General features: G+C 41.0%; 1 protein-coding gene across 48 annotated transcripts in view; it reads left to right on the top strand.

Moving 5' to 3' along the window:
* Map4 (microtubule associated protein 4) overlaps window positions 1-21,345 on the top strand; it is a 133,616-nt gene that overhangs the window by 89,548 nt on the left and 22,723 nt on the right. The window contains exon 1 of one of the 48 annotated variants that reach the window (XM_075964567.1): window positions 12,237-13,762. The exons of the other annotated variants lie outside the window; for them this stretch is intronic. Within the exon in view, the coding sequence (XP_075820682.1) occupies window positions 12,373-13,762 (1,390 nt within the window). The 5' untranslated portion in view covers window positions 12,237-12,372. Of the gene's footprint in view, window positions 1-12,236; window positions 13,763-21,345 lie in introns of those variants that run through there. 48 annotated transcript variants of the gene reach the window in all.

Raw genomic sequence — 21,345 nt, 5'->3', positions numbered from 1 at the left:
TATTTATTTTTTCGGGTAGAAATGGCTGATTATTTTAAACGGCTTTATTTTTTATTTTTTCGTTTTTAGTATACAAATAGGACAAGCTAGTGGGAGTAAATATCCAAATTGCTTTAAATTCAAATGAAAATGATAAGCCTTTTTTACTAGTAGTTATTGCATTGGCAGGCACAGACTTCATGTTCCAGCAGTGGGAAATGATCTCAAGATATCAGGAGAGGCTGGTTTTACTAGTTTTGCTGCTGCAACTACCACTGGCCAATATGTGATTGTGGACTAGAGTTTGGGGCATAGCCTATGTTCACCAAACTTCACCTATGATGGTAAAATTCCTCCTAATTTTGCCCTTTGAGATTTTCATAAGTAATTGGAGTGAAATTAGATGAAATTTTTCTTAAGATTTAGAGATTAATATGTGTGCTTGCATTGCCACCCCCACCCCCAGTACACATTTAATCATGGCTTTAAAAATATTTAAAAATATTTCCTTCCTTTTGAAGATTTTTGCTGCCAACAACAGTGTTTTATTAATCAATTTGCATGATCTAGCTACTAACTTGAAATTTTAATACAACAACAAAAACATCAATTGCCTGGGCCAAGTAGCCAATTAGACTTGTACAGAAGCTTCATCATGAGGCTGTTGTTCTGCATGGTGTGGACTTGTTCTCGTGGGGAAAGCTTGTGTTGGTATGAATGAGCTCGTGGATTGGAATCCTTGGTGGTGTGAGAAAGGATACACATGCTATATTCATCTTTCTGCTTTTATTTTTCTTCTCTTAGCTATTCTATTTACAAAGCAGAAAATGAAATAGAACAACATGTAGAGAGCATTCCAGAATTCTACCATATTTTAAAGTTTTGGTTTCTAGACCAGTTCTTTAGTTTTGTCAATGATTACAAGGTAACAAGTAAAATTTTGGGAGTAATTAGTCAGTATTTCCAAAGAAATGTTCAGTGTTTGTAGAAAATCCTAGAAAGCAGGTTTGTTCTTAGTTAGAACCTGCAGAGCACTCTGGACACTTCCAGGTCATTCCAGGCTCAGTCGCGTGTTGGAAGGAGTCACCTTGCAGAGTGGCTGAGGGGAGTGTAATGAGTATTGCATAGATTTATTGCTGCTTCTCTAATTCTACCAGTTGCTACCTCTAAGAACAATAGATGCTTTTGAATATAGTTAAAAAAGGTTTTACCCCGGTACTGGACAGATGGCTCAGCGGTTAAGAGCACTGGCTGCACTTCTAGAGGACCCAGGTTCAATTCCCAACAGCCACGTGGTGGCTCACAACTGTATGTAATTCCAGTTCCAGGTGCTTGAACACCTTCACACTAATGCACATAGAATAAAGTTAAGTAAAATCTTTTTAAAAAATGTTTTATTCTGAGTTGGGCATCCTAGGTCACACCTGTATTTCCAGAATTTTGGAGATGAAGGTAGGAGGATCGGGAGTTCAAGGCCAGTCTGGGATAATTAAAACCCTGTCAAAAATGTCAAGAAATTTTCCTTATTTTTTTCATACTTATCATCTTTTGTTTGTAAGTATAGTCATCTCTCTAGTTCTCCAAAGTTATTGATTTTTTTTAATTGATTAACTTATTGACAAGGTACAAAGGAATGAGCAATAAATTGTCTTTTCCCTTCTGTTAAACAATTGTAGTTTTCCTCTTTAGACATTTAACAGTATTATATATCCTTCCAAAGAAGTTATACTTAAAATTAATGGCATGCTTACTAATACAAACCCTTTTTAAACTCATCAGACTTTCAGAAGAGCTTTACAGGTCTGTGCATGCAAATATAGTTATACTCCCCCCTCCCCCCCAGGGTTTCTCTGTAGCTTTGGAGCCTGTCCTGGAACTACTCTTGTAGACCAGACTGGTCTCGAACTCACAGAGATCCGCCAGCCTCTGCCTCCTGAGTGCTAGGATTAAAGACATGCGCCCCCACCGCCCGGCTGCCATACTCAGTTTTTAAGGCAGGGTTTTATTACACAGTACAGTAGTCCTGAGATTGGTGGGATTGTCTGCAGGTGTCGGGCAGGGAAACAAACTGGGAAGAGGTAAGAATGCAAAACTCTGTTCAGTGTGACTTAGACCAGTTTATTGATGCCTGTTTAGGCACAGTGCAACTTAGAGAAGAAGTATCCTGGTATAATAAAATATCTGGTGCTTAGTCGCATCAAAACTCAATTCAAAATAAATGCCATTTCTTATAAGAAGATGGGTTTTAGAGATAGGCTACCCTGTATTAGATTAAGGCCTAAGAAAGGATCTGGCCTGGTCCCAGCCATACAGATAGTGTGGGGTCATTTGTGCTATTAGGCATCTCTGATTCTGGTCGTAGGAGCTTGGGGGAGCCTCTGACTATAGAGGTAATGGTCATTTAGATTACTAACCAGCTCTGATGTTGGTTGTGAGAGTTTGATCTGCTCTGACTCAACAGATAATTCACCTCCAATTCCCAACGTTCTGGATGAAAAAACCAGTTATATGTTCTTCCCTTTGAAAGGGCAGTCCTGTATGCTTAACATTCCTGGTTTCTCTGATCTGTGGGTACAAGGCCCTTCCTGTTCCCAACGCTGGGAGTCCTGAAACACTCTCTGACTAGATAGATGGCCTCTGTCTCCTCAGTGCTGGAATTACAGGCACATACCACCTCTGCTCTGGTGTTTTATCCATGGCCTTAGTAAATTTTATCATTGCTGTTCACTTTGAGTTATTCATGTTAGCCGTTATCTTCCAGATTGTTGATCCTCACCTGTTTTGACTCCATTTGTCCTGTCAGTGGTATTATACATAGATTTCAATCTTTGGTCAATGTAGATATTAGTTGTTGGGGAATATTGTTTTAAGGTGTGTTACTTTTGTTTATGTTGCATTTGTTTAACTCTGTGAAGCTGTGATTCTTTGCCTGTTTAAAACACCCGACAATCTAATAAATAGCTGAATGATGAGTCAGAACCAAGGAGGTAGGACGGGCACACAAAGTATAAATAGAAGGAGAACCAAAGAAGAGAAGGAGCAATAAGAGAACGGGGAGGAGGACATCTGAACCAACCACCCAGCCAGCCATGGAGTAAGAGTGAAAGTAAAATATACAGAAGAAAGAAAAGGAAAAGACCCAGAGGCAAAAGCTAGTTGGGATTATTTCAGAAAAGCTGACAAGAAACAGCCCAAGCTAAGGCCCGACATTCATAACCAAGAACAAACCTCTGTGTATAGTTTATTCAGGAGCTGGGCTGTGGGCTCCCCAAAGTCAAAAGACCAAAGAGTCAAAGAGTAAAAATACCACCACCAACAATTAGTGGCGTTGATAAAAAAATAATAGTACTGAAATAGATGACCTGAATTTGATTTTCAGACCCTATATGATAGGAAAGAACTGACCCCTTCCTTCAGGTTGTTCTGACCTCCAAATAATCTATAGCATGCATGTGTATACAAATATTGGTGAGTGGATATTATTTATCTGGTTACCCATAAAACCTCTCTCTCTCTCTCTCTCTCTCTCTCTCTCTCTCTCTCTCTCTCTCTCTCACAGACACACACACACACACACACACAACACATACACTATATATTTTATATGAGACTCAAGATTATACAGAGGTAAGAAGAGCTGATTCTGAAACCAAGTCTTATTGACTCTGTGTTACACATTCTTTCCTTAGGGGAATTTCATACAAGTTGTAGGTACTTCCCAATAAAAACATAGGTGACAGTTGGTAACTATATTTTTATTGTTTTTGTTTGCTTGTTTTGAGTCTCCCTGTATAAACCTGGCTAGCCTGTAACTCACAGAGATCTGACTGCCTCTCTTTTTTGCTGGCATTAAAGGCGTACTTTACCCCACCCAGCATATTTTTTGTTTAGATTTAGATTAAATTCTAAGCCTTTGATTCTGGTATTTTCCATACTACTAAGTTTATGTTTGATTTACTGATATATTCTTCTTTGTATTTAGTGTAGAATTTTACATCTATTTTAAATTTAGAATGAATTGCCTTATCTTTAGCGTCTTTGGAAATGAGGAAAGTCAATAAATTTCTTCTAGCATTCTGTTTTCTCTCTTTTTACATTTTCATGCCACCTTTGAGTTTGGGAAAACTTAAGCAAAAGGTTTCTTTACATATATTGCATATTGTTCCAGGCAGAAAAGATTTATGGATTACATGAGGAAGCCTGAGTCAACTTGTCAAAATAGGTCTTATTGCAGTACCACTCTTTTTTTATAAAAGGGAAGCACAAGTTTGGAAGGAAGGATGTTTCCTGTGTGGTTACAGTATGTACTTCTCCGTAGCTCTTTCCCTGGAAACCAAGAAGAGTTGGATGACAGTGCACTTGGGGACATGTTGCTGTGAGTTGGGAACCCTATATAGATAGGCCCTTCCTTGCCATGCTGAAGCTGAAGCCTGTTCTCCTTTTTATCTGGCTTCGTTTCTTTTACTTCAGTTTGCTAGAGCTCATCAACTGTTTGCCAACAGCTGGGAATGTCAGTTTATGGTAGGAGACTGTCTTGGTGTGAAACTGGAAGTCATTTATAAACTCAGAATTCTAACAGTTTCAAGGTCCTTATACATAAGTAAAATATGCTCAGCAGATTTTAAAAAAGTATCTGTAGTCTTAGGAGTTGCTACTATTTCACAACTAGAGAAGCATCCATTTCACAATCTTCTCTTAAAAGGCTGCCCTTTTTGCCTTTCCTTTTGCTGTCCTCTGCTTACCTTCTTACTGCCTGGTGTTTTGGTTTCCTGGACAGTCTCACCCAGCAGCCCAGATTGACCTTGACACCTTCCCTCCTCTATTTCCCCAGTGCCAGAGGCTTTTGTGCTACTATGCCCAGATTTTTTCTTTTTGCATATTAGTGGAATTTACTGGGATTCTGTATCACACAACTAAAAATAGCTATCATTTATTAAAAATTGCCTACCACTGTTCTAAACTCTCTTTAATCCTCAATTAACCCTCAAATAATTCCACTTGAGTGGTACTGCTATCACCTTTTTGAAAGAAAACATTGCAGTAGGTTTTTGAATGTTGGTTACCTTGCATTGACTGTGTGGCTATATGTGAGGTGGGGATCGAACACAGAGCATCACATTCAATTACTCCAACACAGAAAAAAAAGTTTTATATTTATATTTCTCCTTACAAAGGATACTAGTATGTTTTTTCTTCTTTGCCATGTTGAGGCTAGAAGCCTGAGCCACGCAGATGCTACACAAACACTCCCATCACTGAACTACTCTACTTAGAGAGGCCCTTCACTTTCTTCATTTTTACTCTCTTACTGATAGAGCATGAGACAATTCAAGAAACATGGTAAAAACAAACTTCTGAATTTCACTGTTGTAGATACATCCATTTTATTAAAATATGAAGGTAAGGACTGAGTCGAGAGATGGCTCAGCGGTTAAGAACACTGACTACTCTTCCAGAGGTCCTGAGTTCAATTCCCACGGTGACTCACAGTCATCTATATTGAGATCTAAAGCCCTCTGCTGGTGTGTGGGCAAACATGCAGACAGAACACTATGCATAATAAATAAATAAATCTTGTAATAAAATAAAATATGAAGGTAAACAGTAAATGGTACTTTTACTTTTTTCCCTTGACGTATTCACTAAAGACATCATCTCATCTATGAACAAATTCAAAGTGCTGTTTTTTGAACTATTTAGCAGTGGTGGTCATTTGTTTAAGTTTACACACAAGTTAATGCCTGTTGCTTTGCAAATAGTGGACATATGGTATGTTTGTATGTGTTGGTATTTCATGCATTTATTCAACAGTACCAAATTATTTTATTGCCATGTTCTAAAGATAGGTAAGAGTTGGGTGTGGTGGTGCACACGGGGCAAGCTGATATCTGTGAGTTCAAGGGGCCAGTCTTGGCTACAAAGCGAATCACATCTAAAAAGTCAAAACCAAACAAACAAAAAAGTAGACAGTAAAATATATCCTGCATTCTTCAAGGAATTCCAGAATAGAAAGATAAAAGACTAGTGAGGCATGAGCCCTTCTTTATAGGAATGAAGAAGAGCAAGAGTCCTGGGGTCTGAATGGCTCAGGAATGCCAAGACTTTGCTGAGCAAAACATTTGAGGAGCTGGATGATGGCATAGTGGCATGCAGTTCTATGGTGTATTGAGAAGGTGGCAAAATTGTGCCGTGGTTGGCAGAGAAGTCATTGGGGAGCCAGTGAAATCTCTAAGAAGATGAATTCCTAACAGCTCAAGGGAGTCCTGTGTGCTTCCTCCATAGAGTATCATAAGTTACCCTGGAAGTAATTGGTGGATAGAGTTGTGTTGGATTTTAGTTGGGTCATTTTCTTTTTTTTTTCTTTCTTTTTGGGGGGGGGTTTAGACGTCATGAGACGGTCAGAACTTTGCTTAAAAGAAGGACATTCCTTCTTTGCAGAGTTTTCATTTACATCATCTTAGTGCTTTGAGTTTATATAAATCAGATTACTAACTTTGGATTTTTTTATTTTGTCTGTTCACTTCTTAACTTTTTAATGTTAATCAGAGAGAATCATGATGTTCTTGAGTTGAAGATGTACTAAGATATGTTCCTAAAATTCAGTAAAATATGGTTTTGAATATAGATATGTGTATCTATTATTATATCCAAATAAGAAAAACGTTTATAACTTTAAACCTTGGCTTATATTAGTAAGGAGTACTATTGGTAATGGTGATGAAAAAAGAAATTATGCCAGCTTTTGAGAGTTTGTAATGATAATTTATTACGGTGGTTTCCTGGAGAAAATAACAGAACAGTTGGTCAATCTGGAATATAGTGTTGCCTTGGTAACTAATGAGAATGCAGAGAAACCAACCAATCATGGAACATACAAAAATCTAAGGCCCTGAACAGGTTAAATATCAACTCCAGGCACCAAATACAGAAACATCTGCCAGTACATCTGGCTGTACCAACTCCCTTGGTGGCTTGCCATGACATTGTATATCTGACCAAAGAGTCATAGAAAATACCTTGTGACCAGACACAGAAAATGTATTTTTATCAGACTGAAAATAGAAGCCTGCAATTGTACATGTCCAAATGATATTCCATATCACAAGTTTTTGGACTGGGCTGTATGTTTGAGGCCCTAGGTTTAAATCCCAATGCTGGAAAAAAAATGTGCCTAATTGAGAGTAATTTAAGGCTGCTTTAATGATAGTGGAGGTCAGATCAAATGATATAGAAACATTGCAGTCTACCTATCATCCCATCCTCCCACTGATTTCATTTATTGTTTTGAGACACAGTTTCACTACATAGCTCTGGCTATCCTGGAACTGACTATGTGGACCAGGCTGGCTTTGCCATGTCTTGGGCCAAAGCAGCTTTATTCATTAACCAATAAAAACAACACATATACAGAAAGACTTCCCATACAATTCCCCCTTTTCTGTCCAAATAAAAAGGAAGGTTTTAACTTTAACATAGTAAGATTACATATAAAAAACAGGTATCAAGCAAGAATTGCAGTTACAATATTGATATCTATTTTATGTTTTATTATAACTAAGGAAAACTATCAGTATCTCTTCAATTCCATCAAAGACCCCAGAAGGACATAATTTTTTTTTTCTAGACAGGGTTTCTCTGTGGCTTTGGAGCCTGTCCTGGAACTAGCTCTGTAGACCAGGCTGGTCTCGAACTCACAGAGATCCGCCTGCCTCCTGAGTGCTGGGATTAAAGGCGTGCGCCACCATCGCCCGGCAGACATAATATTTTCTAAGTAAACAGGAAGCGCATTGTAAGCAACTGGACCCAAAGTTCTTTTTTTTAAAAAAATTGTTTTTTAAAAATATTTATTATGTATACAATATTCTGTCTGTGTGTATGTCTGCAGGCCAGAAGAGGGCACCAGACCTCATTACAGATGGTTGTGAGCCACCATGTGGTTGCTGGGAATTGAACTCAGGACCTCTGGAAGAGCAGCCAGTGCTCTTAAGCTCTGAGCCATCTCTCCAGCCCCCCAAAGTTCTTTTGTAACATTGGGGCATCCATCTTTTGCCTACAGGCCCATAGTATCCTGCAGACTTTTCCATGAAGCAGGCCATGTCAGAGACAGTTCTGCCTATATTGGCAGTTTGTCATTCACTTTCTTTTGTGTCTGGCACACTCTTTTATGTAGCAGGAACCCTGAAGAACTGTCTCACTTTTAGGCCAGTTCAATCATTTTTCTGTGGGTCCTGTATGTCCAGGTTATGTAGCATACCATCAAGTAGTCCAGGCAAGAGCCATTTCTTGCTCAAATGGCTGATAAACTCTATAAGGAGTCTCTTTGATGCCTATCATCTTCTTGAAGTAGATTGGTGCTGCCAGGAGCAGATTTGTCTCATTGTCATGAAAAGTCCTAAGTTCTTTAAACATTTTAAATGCCATATTCTGTTAAGTCTTTGAAAGGTTTGAAGGGTACCTATCCATCTGAAATATGTCTCTATACATCTAGAAAACCTAACTAACGAGACTACCAGCTTGACTATTATAGATGGCCATCTATTAACTGTATTTCTTAATTATTTATTACATTTTAAAATGAGCTGTACAAACACCATACCTTAAGAGCAGAAATATACATATAACAAAATTGACCTTCAATTTGTATCAATAAACCAAGATCCATAGTGATGCAAAGTGTCTGTCTCTATAGCACACCTCTACTTCCACAGCACTTTTATAAGAAACTGTTTTATTGTTCATCTACCTCTGTCCTGGCCACCCACATGGCAGGTGTGGTACGTCTCCTTCCCTCCCTAGGAGCACTCAGGAAAAGATTACCATGTAGTTCGTAAGTCTACAGGAAGGAAAAGAGTTTTGTGAAATGCTAAAGGACTAATATGTTTGAGGCCATCTTATGCTAATGAGTCCCTGTTTCAAATAAGTATTAAACTATTTTTCTTTGCTAATAAAGGAAACATTAAAAATAGAGAGCAAGAGCTGACCATGGTGATGAATATGGTTAACTCCAGTATTTGGAAAACTTGAAGATACTGAGTTACCAGCCAATATGGGCTGTGCAGTAATACCCTGTTTCACAAGTAAGTAAGTTGGGCAGGTATGGTGGCACACATTTTTAATCCTAACATTCAGGAGGTAGGAGCAGGCCAATTCTGCGAGTTCTAGGCCAGCCTGCAGACCAGCCAGGACTGTGTAGTAAGACCTTGTGTAAGCGGGGAGGGAAGCTAGGTAGTAAATAAATAATAAACTTTAAAAGGAAGAAATAGGGAGATAGCTCACTCAGAAAGTGTTTGCCTTGAATGCACAAAGTCCTGAATTTGATCCCCAGAACCTGTAGAAAGATTAGCAAGATGGGATAGGCCTGTAATTTCAGTGTTATGGAGGCAGAAGCAGGAGGATATTGGATTTCCGTCACTGTTCAGCTGGTCTAACCTAACTGGTAACCTTCCATCCAGTGAGAGCCCATCTCAAAAGAGGTAGTTGGTGTTCTCCAAATGATGTGCTATTTTCCTTTACTCTCCAGGCATATTCATATATATCAATGCACAGATAATTTTTTAAAAAAGAATTTGGGTGGGGATTTGTCTAAGTGGAAGAACATTTGCCTGGCATATGCAGGACCCTCTGTTTGATACTAGCACCAAGTTGACGGGACTTTTTCAGAAGTATGTCATCTAGTAAATAATGTGAACTCTTAGGCAGTGGTATGGGAAGATGGTGCTCAGAAATGAGGCCTCAGGTTCCCCATTATATTTTCACCTTTGGTTGTGGGCTGAATACTTTTTACCCCCTTTTGGACACTCTTTCTGTAAAATGAGGTTGTAGGAGCTGTTCAGCATCCTGTATACACATTTCAGTGTCCTTACAGAACTGTTTTTATTGTATATTTTGGATTTGGCAAATGGGATATGTAGTAATATGGAGCGGCGGTGGCGGGGCTGCGTCCCCAACCCCCAGCCGCCTGCCCGGCTAGCTTATGCGAAATAATTACACAGACACAGTATTCATTTAAACACTGCTTTGGTCCATTCCTATCTAGCCTCTTCTAGGCTAACTCTCGCACCTGGACTAGCCCATTTCTTATCATCTGTATAGCACCGGTCTTACCGGGAAGATTCTAGCCTAAGTCCATCCTGGGTCGGAGCTTCATAGCGTGCGTCTTCCCTGGAGCAGGTAGCATGGCTTCTCTCTGAAGTGTCTGCTCCGGAGAGCAGAGCTGTCGAGTCTGACCTCACTTCCTCTTCCTCCCAGCGTTTTGTTCTGTTTACTCCTCCCACCTATCTCCTAACCAATGAGAGCCAAGCAGCTTCTTTTATTTTAACCAATGACCTTCCTCCATCAGGGATATTTTCTTTTAGGCAGTTAGATTTTGAGAGTTAGCTGTTTTATCCTCTTTCCATTAATACAACATTGAAGTTAAGTTTTAAATGCGTGATAGCCATTATGTGCCCTCCCCCCTCCTTTTGTACTAGTTGGGAAAGCCTAGGTAAACAGGATAAAAGTAAAAATAATTGGGATTCAGGAGTAAGTTTCCATGCCACTTTTTTCTGTAGGCATCTAGTAGCCAACTCATGGCCACTGTGTTCATACATACTGCTACCTCGCTGTCATGGGGCAACAGGGCTATTGGATGTACTGGTCCCTAGAACCTCAATTTTAAAATCCTCATAGGATCTGAGTTCTGTGACACTGGTAGCCCAGAGACAACAGGAACCACAGACTTCAGTGTATCAAGCTTGCATATAAGGGATGCACAGGGACTTGAGAAATGCGGTACATCATTCATCTTTGCTCTCAAATCAAAGATAGAATGGGTTTTTTGTTCTTTTGAATTGAAGCAGAGTTTTAAGTTCTAGGCTGGCCTCCCAACTTCAGCTGCCTGAATCCTTAGAACCACAGGGATAATACACAAACCACCACCATCATCATTTTTACTCTTAGGAAAGTCCATCTTTAAGGATTGTGATGGACTTTTTCACAGAACCATGTGTTAGGACAGGAAGTGAATTATAAGCCAGACAACAAAATCAGTTTTGCTCCAAGCAATGCACTATACAACAGTTTTATAGTATAAAGTGGTCTCTCCCAGTCTAGAAATTTTGTTGTGTGATCACTCAGCCCTAAATATATGGTTTGTAAGCTACAAAAGGAAGCTCTGACTGCACTAAATGGGAACAGTGGGGAACCAGCAGTAGGAAGTAGTAGTTTTTGTCTAGAGTGTTTGCGTAGTCAGTCCCTAGGAAGAGCAGGACAGGTACAGGAGGCAGCACCCAGCTTAGAAACAAGAAGAAAGCACAAGTGTGATGTGCAGTCGCACTCAGTGTTTTGGAATTCATGTCCACAAGCCTTGTGCACTGGTGTTTATGTGACCCAGGCTGGCCTCAGAGTCCCATTGATTTACTTGCATCTGCCTCCTCAGTACTAGGGTTAAAGTTGTGCACCCCCAAGCCTGGCATACTAATGTCTTTAAGCCCTTCATTCAACTCCCAGTACGGGCACCCCTAGAACTCATGGGTCTTTGGAAATCCTACCCAAGTCAGCTTTTGAATTTTATAAAGAAACCAAATTAGAGACAGTTTGGCTGACAGTTTTGAAAAAGCCTTATAATTGGAATTTGATCCCTAGAGTCCACATGGCTAAAGGGAACCATCTCCTGAAAGTTAATCTTTGACTTCTGTGGTGAGTGCACATACATTAAATGAATAGAGTGAAGGGAAATGGGAGCGGGCCAGTGAGCTGAGAGGAAAGGCATCTTCTCACAACCGCAAGTAGTTCTGGAAAGAATTGGATCAGCAAATCCACCCACGTTCTGTCTCAATTTCACATTAAGGTGCGAATCTGAGCAATTCCCTGGAGTCATTCTTCAGGGCTTATAGCTGAGGATCAGCGAATGAGCCTTGCTTATTTTTAAAACAGTTTTTTTTGAGTGGGTGCATTTAACTGCTAGGCATAGAATCAGCTAAGTGGATTGTGGGTACACGTGTATCTATATCAGTGAAAACCGCAGTAATTACTATCCTCAATGCCTGGATTGGCACCATACCGTATTTTAAATTATAGGGCTAAACAGAGTGCTAGCTGGCAGGAAATTATATTTACAGATTAACAAACAGTGGCATTCTTTTTCTTTTTGTTCATTCTTCCTTTTCACACCTGGTAAATACATTTAGCACTCAACTGCTTGAGGAAAAGGGGGATTGTGAGGAATACAGAGCTTACCATGAGTCCTTGGAGCTTGCTGTGATGTCACTGCAAGCTCCGTGTGAACGTGGGTGGTGTGAGAGCTGAGTGAGTGGGGGAGCAGTGGAATAGACGATGTTGCTCCCAGACAAGCAGCCAGCCTCTCTCACTGCTGCGTGAGACCAGCGCTCCAAAGGCAAGCCTTTAGAGTACAGAATGGACTCCCCAAAAGAAATCAGTCAGACTGGATTTGAATGGCAGAGGACAGAGGGTAAACTGAATGAAATCGGGCTGAATGTCAGCATGGATGGGCAGCTGAAAGAAGCACTTGTGAAGAATACCAGCTTCCTGGAGCAGAATAATAAGCTCTGCTATTTTGAGGGGAAGCTAGACAAAGAACTCAACATCGAAGAGCCTAACAAGGCATATCAAGCAACCTCCGGTCACCTTGAGAGCAGGTATGTGATTTCAGAAACCTGCCATCCCTCAGAGGGCTTAGCACACCAGAAGACAGCTGAGTTCCCTCTGGGACTCACAGATGGGCAAGACAAAGCCTCTATAGTTCAGGGGAAGGTGGCAGGGAAGAATGGACTAGACACCAAAAGCCAGCCAGATCTGAATTTTCCTGGGGCTGCTGATACCCTCGCTCAGTACAGTAAGGAGCAGGAAACCAGTGCTTGGAACCCCAACTTTCACTCCGTGACTCAGAGCCCTCAGTTCTCAAGGGCTGCAACTACAGGAAAAGAGGAGAATGGCTTTATCTCCAGCTGCCCAGCAATTGGGGTGATGAACGATACCGCCGAGCAGCCTAACAATCAGTCCTCGCTGCCGGTAGCTATTACCCACCCCGCCCCCATTATTGAGCGTTCGCCCGCCAGCAGTCCACCAGTCACTATGGTGGAATTCACTCAGGATAATTTGAATGCAGGCTTTTACGGCCCAGGCCAGAATAAGGAGTTGGAGAAATTGAGTTCTACAGAGGAGGGACCTATGCTTGACCAAGCGCCCCAGCAGAAAAAAGCAATGCGTAGAGCCCTGTCTGAGTGTTACCACCTCTCAGTGCCCCCGGCTGTGAACCTTGCTGACAAGTACCCTGAGCTACCTTCCCGAGAGGAGCTTCCTTCTGGTCTGCTTCCTCCCATCAGCAGCCCAATGCCAAGCCCTGTGCCCAGGAAACTGGGAGTGCCTGCCATGAGGCGCTCCATGACTGTGGCCGAGGAGCAGTCAGCTAGTTGCAGGCTGAGTACTGGGGAACTGCCCCGCTTGCCTGATTCAGAGGTGGGACCCACTCATTTAACCTCCGAGGAACCAGTGGCCAAGAAGAGAGAAGAACTGATCCTCAGCCAGGACAACAGCAGCTCTGGGAAGAAGGAACCGGACACTACTGGGGTCTATCTCCCCAGTAAGCTGGAACATATTCCCGAAGGAAGCAGCAAGGAAAGAGAGCAGGAAAATACTAGTGAGGCAAGAGTTGATTCATGTTCCGTCATCTGCCAGGGAAGTGAGAAACAGCCAGGACAGACAGCTCTGTCAGGGAAGAAAGAAATTGAGGTCACTGCAACCCAGAGCACTCCATTGTTGCTGTGCGAAGAGACCCCACGTGATGGTATGTTTCTAAATTCTGCCTCCACTGGGAACAAGCAGACAGTGAGGAAGGAGCCAAAGCGATAGGTTACTGACAGGAGCATCAGCAGCTCATTACTCCTGGTGGGATTGCCTGGGGGAAAGCTTAATCCCCTTTTTGGAAGCTTGCTGGGAGTGAGGCAAAAGAGAACAAAGTGAATCTGGCTGTGTCAATCCGAATGTCTGACTGGATGTGGACTGGCTAGGTTGGCAATGGGTTGGGGGCAGGAGTGATGGACATTTAAAAACTAGAACTGCTTAACCTCATACCACCCTCCCTATCCCATCCCCCATCTTCCCACCCCTCTGATCCTGTTGGTTTGAACCAGATGATTCTTGAGCTCAGACCGTCCCACTGCCATTGATTGATTTACTTGCTTGAAAAAAAACCTATCACTTTGTTTAGATTCACAGTGGGTTCATCAGTACTAATCTCCTTTAAGTTGCACAGTTTGGGTGGAAGCTGTTTTCCCTTCTGCTTTGGAGGATGTTTTACTTTTTGTTAAAGTTAAAAAGGGACATTTTATACCTGACTGTTTAATATTCTCCCCCTGTACTTTATGTTTGACTGTATCATGCTTCTAGTTTTCTCTTTGTGCATGTATTTTGAGGATTTATGGGGAGAAGGAGAAGAAAGGAAATTGAGGAGAGGAGAGACTTGTGACCCAGTAAGAGGCTGAGCTGCCTGGCTCTTTTTGCCGGCCTTCTGTGCTCTCTTCAGTGCCTTTTCTTTCCTTCCACCCCCACTGCTGGCATTGTTGGTGGTCTAAAAAAAACACTGGCTTTTTCCTGGATTTAGTTTGACCACAAAGGACCTTGGTTCACAAGGATGTTAATGGGAACTTAAAAGACGTGTTTTTGTTTAAGTAAGCACTTTTCCTAGGACCCATTCTCAATATTCTCTTGAATACATTTTCATGAGATCTTTAAAATAATTGGGTTGGGCATGTACCATGACTTTTGGGCAGAATCCAGTCTTTCCATCTTTACTTGAGTTTATGGGATTGAACTCTAGGTTTGTCAGACTCCTGTGACAATCACTTTTATCTGAGGAACCATCTCAGGACATTAGCAAGTTTTTTGTCTTTATTTTAAACACAAAAGCTTGTGTTTCTTCTATGGTCTCTTATATACAGAATTGTAAGAATCCAGGTGTCCTGGGCTTTTGCAAACTTGTAGCAATAACAGGACTTAGAAAGTCCTGGTCGATAAGATCCTCTCATCTGTCATTTGAGCCCCAGAAACCCATGACGGTCATGTCATGGAGAGTTAGTACTATGGACCTTCTAGTTGGTAGTGAGTGAAGACTTGATTCCTTTCCCCTTTCAATTGTGTCCCCCGACCCTTTTCTCCCTCCTCCTTTTGGTAGAAGAGATTAAGTTTCAGGCACATACATACTAGGCATGGCTTCGTAAATTACCAAAACTATTGAATTCAGTATGTGACACTGACTATAATCCTGTTCCAAGCCTGGCAGGATAGTGACTTGTAAAAATTTTGTTAGTTTTAGAACAAGCTTTATAGTTTCCACTAATAAAGTTCATGTTGGCAGGAAAACCATTCTAAATGACTGACAAATGCACTAACTCCTTCACCTATGAATGTCTGAATCCTGGCCCTAAGCTATGAAGGGTAATTGATTAATATGCCTACCTTTTGTCAGTCACTGTCTGGGCACCAGAAATTGTCACTGTCCTTAAGCAACTAAACCACCTAGTCAAGGGCTTAGTGGGATTGTGACTCATGAAACATTTTTTTAGGGGAAGACATTTAATCCTGGGTTTTTAAAAATAGAATTGCTGACAGTTCAGAGGTAAAAAGTTCCAGATAAAGGAACCCATGTAAACAAAGGCTTGAGGCCAGTACTGGGTGTGGAGGTGCATACCTCTAATCCCAGCACTTGAGAGACTGAGGCAGGAGGATTTCTATTAGTTCAGAGTGATTGCCTAGCAAAGAGAGAAGCAGTGGGAAGGAGAAAGTAGTTCAAAACCAAGATGGCCTTGTTCATATTTATATTCAGGGCATAGGAGACTCTGATGGACACCAACTCAAGGATGCGTAATTCAGTACTCCCAGTACATAAGCTCCTTTTTTGCCTGTCTGAGAATTATTTTGTTGTCATCTAGGGGGAAAAAATGGGGAAAATACTTAGAAATGGATATCTTCAAGTCTTCTAAGTTTGAAATGCTGTACTGAAAAATTTCTTGATTGCTAACTACTGTGTTCCCTGCCGTTGGACAGCAAACAGCCCAGCCCAAAGTCATTTACATCAGGATATTGCCCTGTTCATAGTAGGTGGGTGTGAACTGGAAGAGGTTAAATAATTGTATTTCCACCATGATGATTGATGCAGGAAGTTTAGTGACTCAGGAGCCTGAGGCAGGGGGATGGCAAATTTAAGGCCATCCTGGGTTACAGAAAATCAAACTTTCGTAGTATAGCAGTTCTATTGTGAATCTCAGTTTCTATGGAATAGTGCAGTGGGTTCCCAATGATATTTCTTTATTTCTTCTGTATCCCTGGAGAGGCCTGCACCTAGAATTCTAGCAAACTAGGCGATAGTAGTAGTAAGAAGGAGAAGAGAATGAAAGAGACAGGTTCAGTCTCAAAGAAGGACTAGAAAGGGCTGATGGGACAGTGAGGTAGACACCTAAAATGGTCACCTGACCTCCACATGTACACCTTGATACCCCCTATCATATACACACACGAAATAAATTGGGTGTTTGTTTTTGATAAGAAAAAAGGAAGTCTAGTAAAATCCTAGTTGAAACCATGTTTTCTTCCTCCATATACCCAGAATTGGGCAATCTGCCTGTGATGGTAGAGGTTTTGACACATTGTTGCATTCTCAGCAGAAGCAGCTGTTCACCTGTCCCATTCACAATGGTAGCAGTTGCAGGGAGGCCCACCCATCCCCTGTCATCACCAAGTAATCAATCGTGTTACCGTGTTATGAATATCTATGAGCTACTTATCTGACAGTCCTTTCTACCCAGAAGCAGTTTCGAGGGTTTTTTCCTACCTCCTTCCCAGCAGCAGAACAAGGCCAACCAAATAGAACAGCAGCCCACCCCACATGCCAGAGAACAGTCCAGGAGCTGCTTTCTTGTTCCCAGGAGGGAGTACATTGTTACTTAGCTCCTACCTAGTACTAGGAATGTTCAGTAACCCAAGGAATTGCTTTCAATTCTTCAAGCAATAGCAATGTGGATTGAGAGCCTCAGTAGGGCCAAAAGGACACAGCAGGTCAGAATTTATTGCTAGGGCTCTAAATACTAAATTCCACTTGAACTTAGCCAGAACCTACATGCTAAATATAGGAGAGTGATTGCCTGCTCCAATACAGTATTAGAATTTTAAAGCAGCCGGGCGGTGGTGGCGCATGCCTTTAATCCCAGCACTCGGGAGGCAGAGGCAGGTGGATCTCTGTGAGATCGAGACCAGCCTGGTCTACAAGAGCTAGTTCCAGGACAGGCTCCAAAACCACAGAGAAACCCTGTCTCGAAAAACCAAAAAAAAAAAAAAAAAAAAAAAAAAAAGAATTTTAAAGCAGACATCAAAAAGTTGCTTTAACATAGTTATAAGTTTTCTTAAAAAACAAAACAAAGCTCAATGAGATGTCTTACTTAGTAGATAAAGACATTGCTGGCAACCTGAGCTCTGTCCCTGGCACACACAAGGTGGAAGGAGAGAACCAGGGTTGTCATCTGACCTCCCTCCAGGCACACAGTGGCATGCATGAGCTAGCACTCTCATACCACACACACACACAGTGTGCACCAAAAATAAAAGTTGTAAATTATTTTCAGAGCCACTTTACTACATTTATTTACTTGGGGATTTGGGCAGTTGTGAACATCATGTGGTAACCACAGGACAACTTGAAGGACTCCATTCTCTCCTTCCATCAGGTGTTCCTAGGGATTGTACTCAGGTTGTTGGGTTTCAGGGCATATGATTTTATTTATTAAGCCATTTTGCAGGCCTCTAAGGTTTTTGTTTTTTGTTGTTGTTGTGTTTGTTTTGCTTTTCGAGACAGGGTTTCTCTGTAGTTTTGGTGCTTGCCCTGGAACTAGCTCTTGTAGACCAAGCTGGCCTTGAACTCAGAGATCTGTCTGCCTCTGCCTCCTGAGTGCTGGGATTAAAGGTGTGTGCCACCACCGCCCGGCCTCCCTAAAGATTTTTTTAATATTTATTTATTATGTATATAGTGTTCTGCCTGTACAGTAAAAGAGAGAATCAGATCTCATTACAGATGGTTGAAGAGCAGCCAGTGCTCTTAACCTCTGAGCCATCTCTCCAGGCCCCGAAAATGGTTTTAAATAAAATTTATAAAGAAAAAGGAAAATTAGAAAAATCTCAAAAGTTATTAAAAAATGACCAAATGTTAATTGTACATCTTGTAAAATTTTGTCAGCATGGCAGTACACATTTATAATCCCAGGACTCAGGAGGCCACATATTTTGGGTTTTCCTGCTGAAATAGTGAGTTCAAAGACAACCTGCCCTACAGAATTGAAACCTTTTCTCGCTAAGAGAAAGAAAGAAGAAATTAAAACAAGGGGCTGGAGAGATGATTTAATGGTTAAGAGCACTGGCTGCTCTTCCAGGGGTCCTGAGTTAAATTTTCAGCACTCACATGGTGGCTCACAACTGTCTATAAGTGTTGCCCCGTGGGCTCAGATGCCCTCTTCTGGTGTGCAGACTTGCAAGCAGACAAAACACGCATATACATCATATAGATAAATAAATATGTTTAGAAATTTAAAGTAGTAAAAATGGGGTGCAGTCGGCAGATCAAAGGTACGGATGGGTGTATATAGCTCCGCAGTAGAACACTTGTGCTGGGTCCATCCTTGGGTTATCAGTGAATTTGGCAAAATGAGTAGAAACTATTCAGTTCAATCATGTGAATAATAGTGAAGAATGACTGGAAAAGAATAGCAGATTCTCGGAAGGACAAGGCTTAATAATGAAAAAACCTGGGCATTGATCGCTGCTACCCTCAGAGTCTAGAGCAGAAAGAGGGTGTGAAACTCAATGACTGTTTCACGAAATCATCACCAAATGTGCTAGATTTGGCAAAAGATAGTAGCATAAAGAGTCAAGAAACTAAGCCATGTGTGGTTGCATCCACCTTTTATCCCAGCACTCAGGAGGCAGAGGCAGTTTAGTTTGAGGCCAGCCTGGGCTACAGTGCAGCCAGGGCTATTACACAGAGAAACCCTGTCAAGAAAAGCAAAAACAAAAAAATTTAAGGAACTTAACTGAGAATTCCAAATAAATAATTCATAGCTAAACTTTTTTTTTTTTTCTAGTTAGCAGGAACATTTACAAAAAGAAAGATAAAAATCTTGAAGCAGAAGGGACTGGGCACTCCACTGTCTTTCAGGGAAGGAGTGACAGTGTATTTCTGACAAAAGCCAGAAGACATATAATACAATAACAAGTGTTTTCTGAATGCTAACAGAAAATGGGTGACAATGGTTAACAGTGACGGCAAAGCTATCCAGAATAGAAGAGACAAATTCTTAAGTTTACTTCAAGGATAAATAAGAACATTTGTTATCTAATGGACAGACCTGTAGAGACAGCTAAACAGAAAATCTCCCAAAAGATAAGATGTAACAGGAGGAGGCTTTGGAATTTCTACAACAAAAAGGCATAAATATTATAGACTATCCTAAGCCATATTTTATTAGTATAACAAAAATGCTAATGTCTTATGAGGCTTAAAATATGAACAAGAAACAAATCTGACACCTTTTATGCCTCTGTTAGTGTGTGTGCAGATCCATATGACATATTTGTGTGGAGGCTGGAGGCCTGAGAACAACCTTAGGTGCCATCCTCAGGAATATCGTCCACCTCCTTTGAAACAAGGTCTCGTTGCCCTGAAGCTCACCATTGGACTATAGACTACCTGGCTGGTCACTACTTCCCCAGCACTGGAATTGCAAGTAGGCATTTCCCCATGGATTCTAGTGACCAAACACAGGTCTCCATATACCTGCTTTACCTACTGTGTTATCTTCACATCCATAGTACATTTTATTTTAAAGTGGAGTTAGGTGCTCAAAATATAGCTCATCACTTGTGTGTTGGCCTTGAATTTGCAAGTCTTAAGTTCCTCTGCAGAAAGTCAAAATGGGGTAAGTGGAGTAAAAGTTTAGTAGTTTATCCTACTGTTCTCTCTGTTGCTGTTAGTACTGACGTTCAGTACTAACAGCAACTACTGAGCAAGGGTACAAAGCAATGAATTTCAAAACATTATTTTAAAAATTCTGAAAGTCCTAGTATAGCAAGAAAAGAGGATCTAAGATAGAAAATGTCACCTTTTTTTGTCTTTCTGCTTTTAAGATTTGCTTATTTTTATTTCATGGGTGTTTTTGCTTCTATGTATCATGTGTATGTGGTGCACATGGATCCACTAGAACCTGATCTATATGCCACAGCATGGGTGCTATGAATCAAACCTAAGTCCTTTGCAAGACAGACTGGTGCTCTTAACCTTTGCAATCTCTCTAGTCCTTATTCTTTGGTTTTTGAGACTAGATTTCATATAGCCCAGACAGTCCTCAAACTCACTATGTAGCTAGATCTGACCTTGAACTCTAGCTGCTACTATCTTTCCATTATTAGAATTATAGGCATGTGCTACTTACTGTGCCTGGCTCACCTTTTCATGTTTTCAAAGGACATTAGTATTTCTAGGAATTACTTTCGTATTCTTTTGACTCGTTTTCTTTCGAATTGTTGACCTTAAAAGAGTTAGTGATAACTGGGCCTAGGTATAATGGCTCAGGCCTGTAATCACATCTTTCAGTTGATTAAATTAGGAGGATCAGGAGTTCAAGACCAGCGTATGTTATATGAGAGCCTGTCTTCAAAAAAAGAAGCAAATACAGGGCCTGTAGCTCAAGTGATACTATGCACACCCAACATCCCCAAAACCTAGGTTGCCATCACATAAAGATAACAGTACAACTTTGTGATCCCAGCACTCAGAAGGTGAAGACAGGAAAATCAGAATCATCTTCATATATGTAGTGATTTCTAGGCCAACCCTGGCTACTTGAGATCTTTTAACAAAACAGGACTCCTGGTTTGTAGGAGTTATTTATATAATCTCTTTGTATTTGATGTGAGGGTCAATTATCTTCTTTTGTTTAGCAGTTGCCTTTGGATTTTATGATTGCTTTTCTTTAAACTTTTTGTGGTTCCAGGTTTTGTACCAGTCAGAAAATCTTCTCCACATAAGGGCTCCACATTTCTTAGTATCATAGCGCTATTAGGTAACACTTATTAGCATCTGAAGTATCTCCTCTATGGAGAGGAGTTTTGCTAGCTTAGGCTGGTGACTTTTATTTTCTGTGGGTCTCAGGCGTGTTGGAAATCTAGGTCACTGTTAGAACTAGAGCAGCCTAATCTCATCCTCTGTAAGTGGTTCTCTACAGTAGAGGGAAAGGAAGTAAGGCCAGACATCAAATGAGCTGGCGTTTGCCCCATCTCAGCAACCTTTATCCCAGGGATAGACTATAGCAGAAGGGCTTTTTGTCCCCT

This window comes from Microtus pennsylvanicus, chromosome 3, assembly GCF_037038515.1.
Source record: "Microtus pennsylvanicus isolate mMicPen1 chromosome 3, mMicPen1.hap1, whole genome shotgun sequence".
In the NCBI taxonomy this organism is placed as follows: domain Eukaryota; kingdom Metazoa; phylum Chordata; class Mammalia; order Rodentia; family Cricetidae; genus Microtus; species Microtus pennsylvanicus.
The sequence above is the reverse complement of the archived record's forward strand: the minus strand, read 5'-3'. Positions and strand labels throughout refer to the sequence as shown.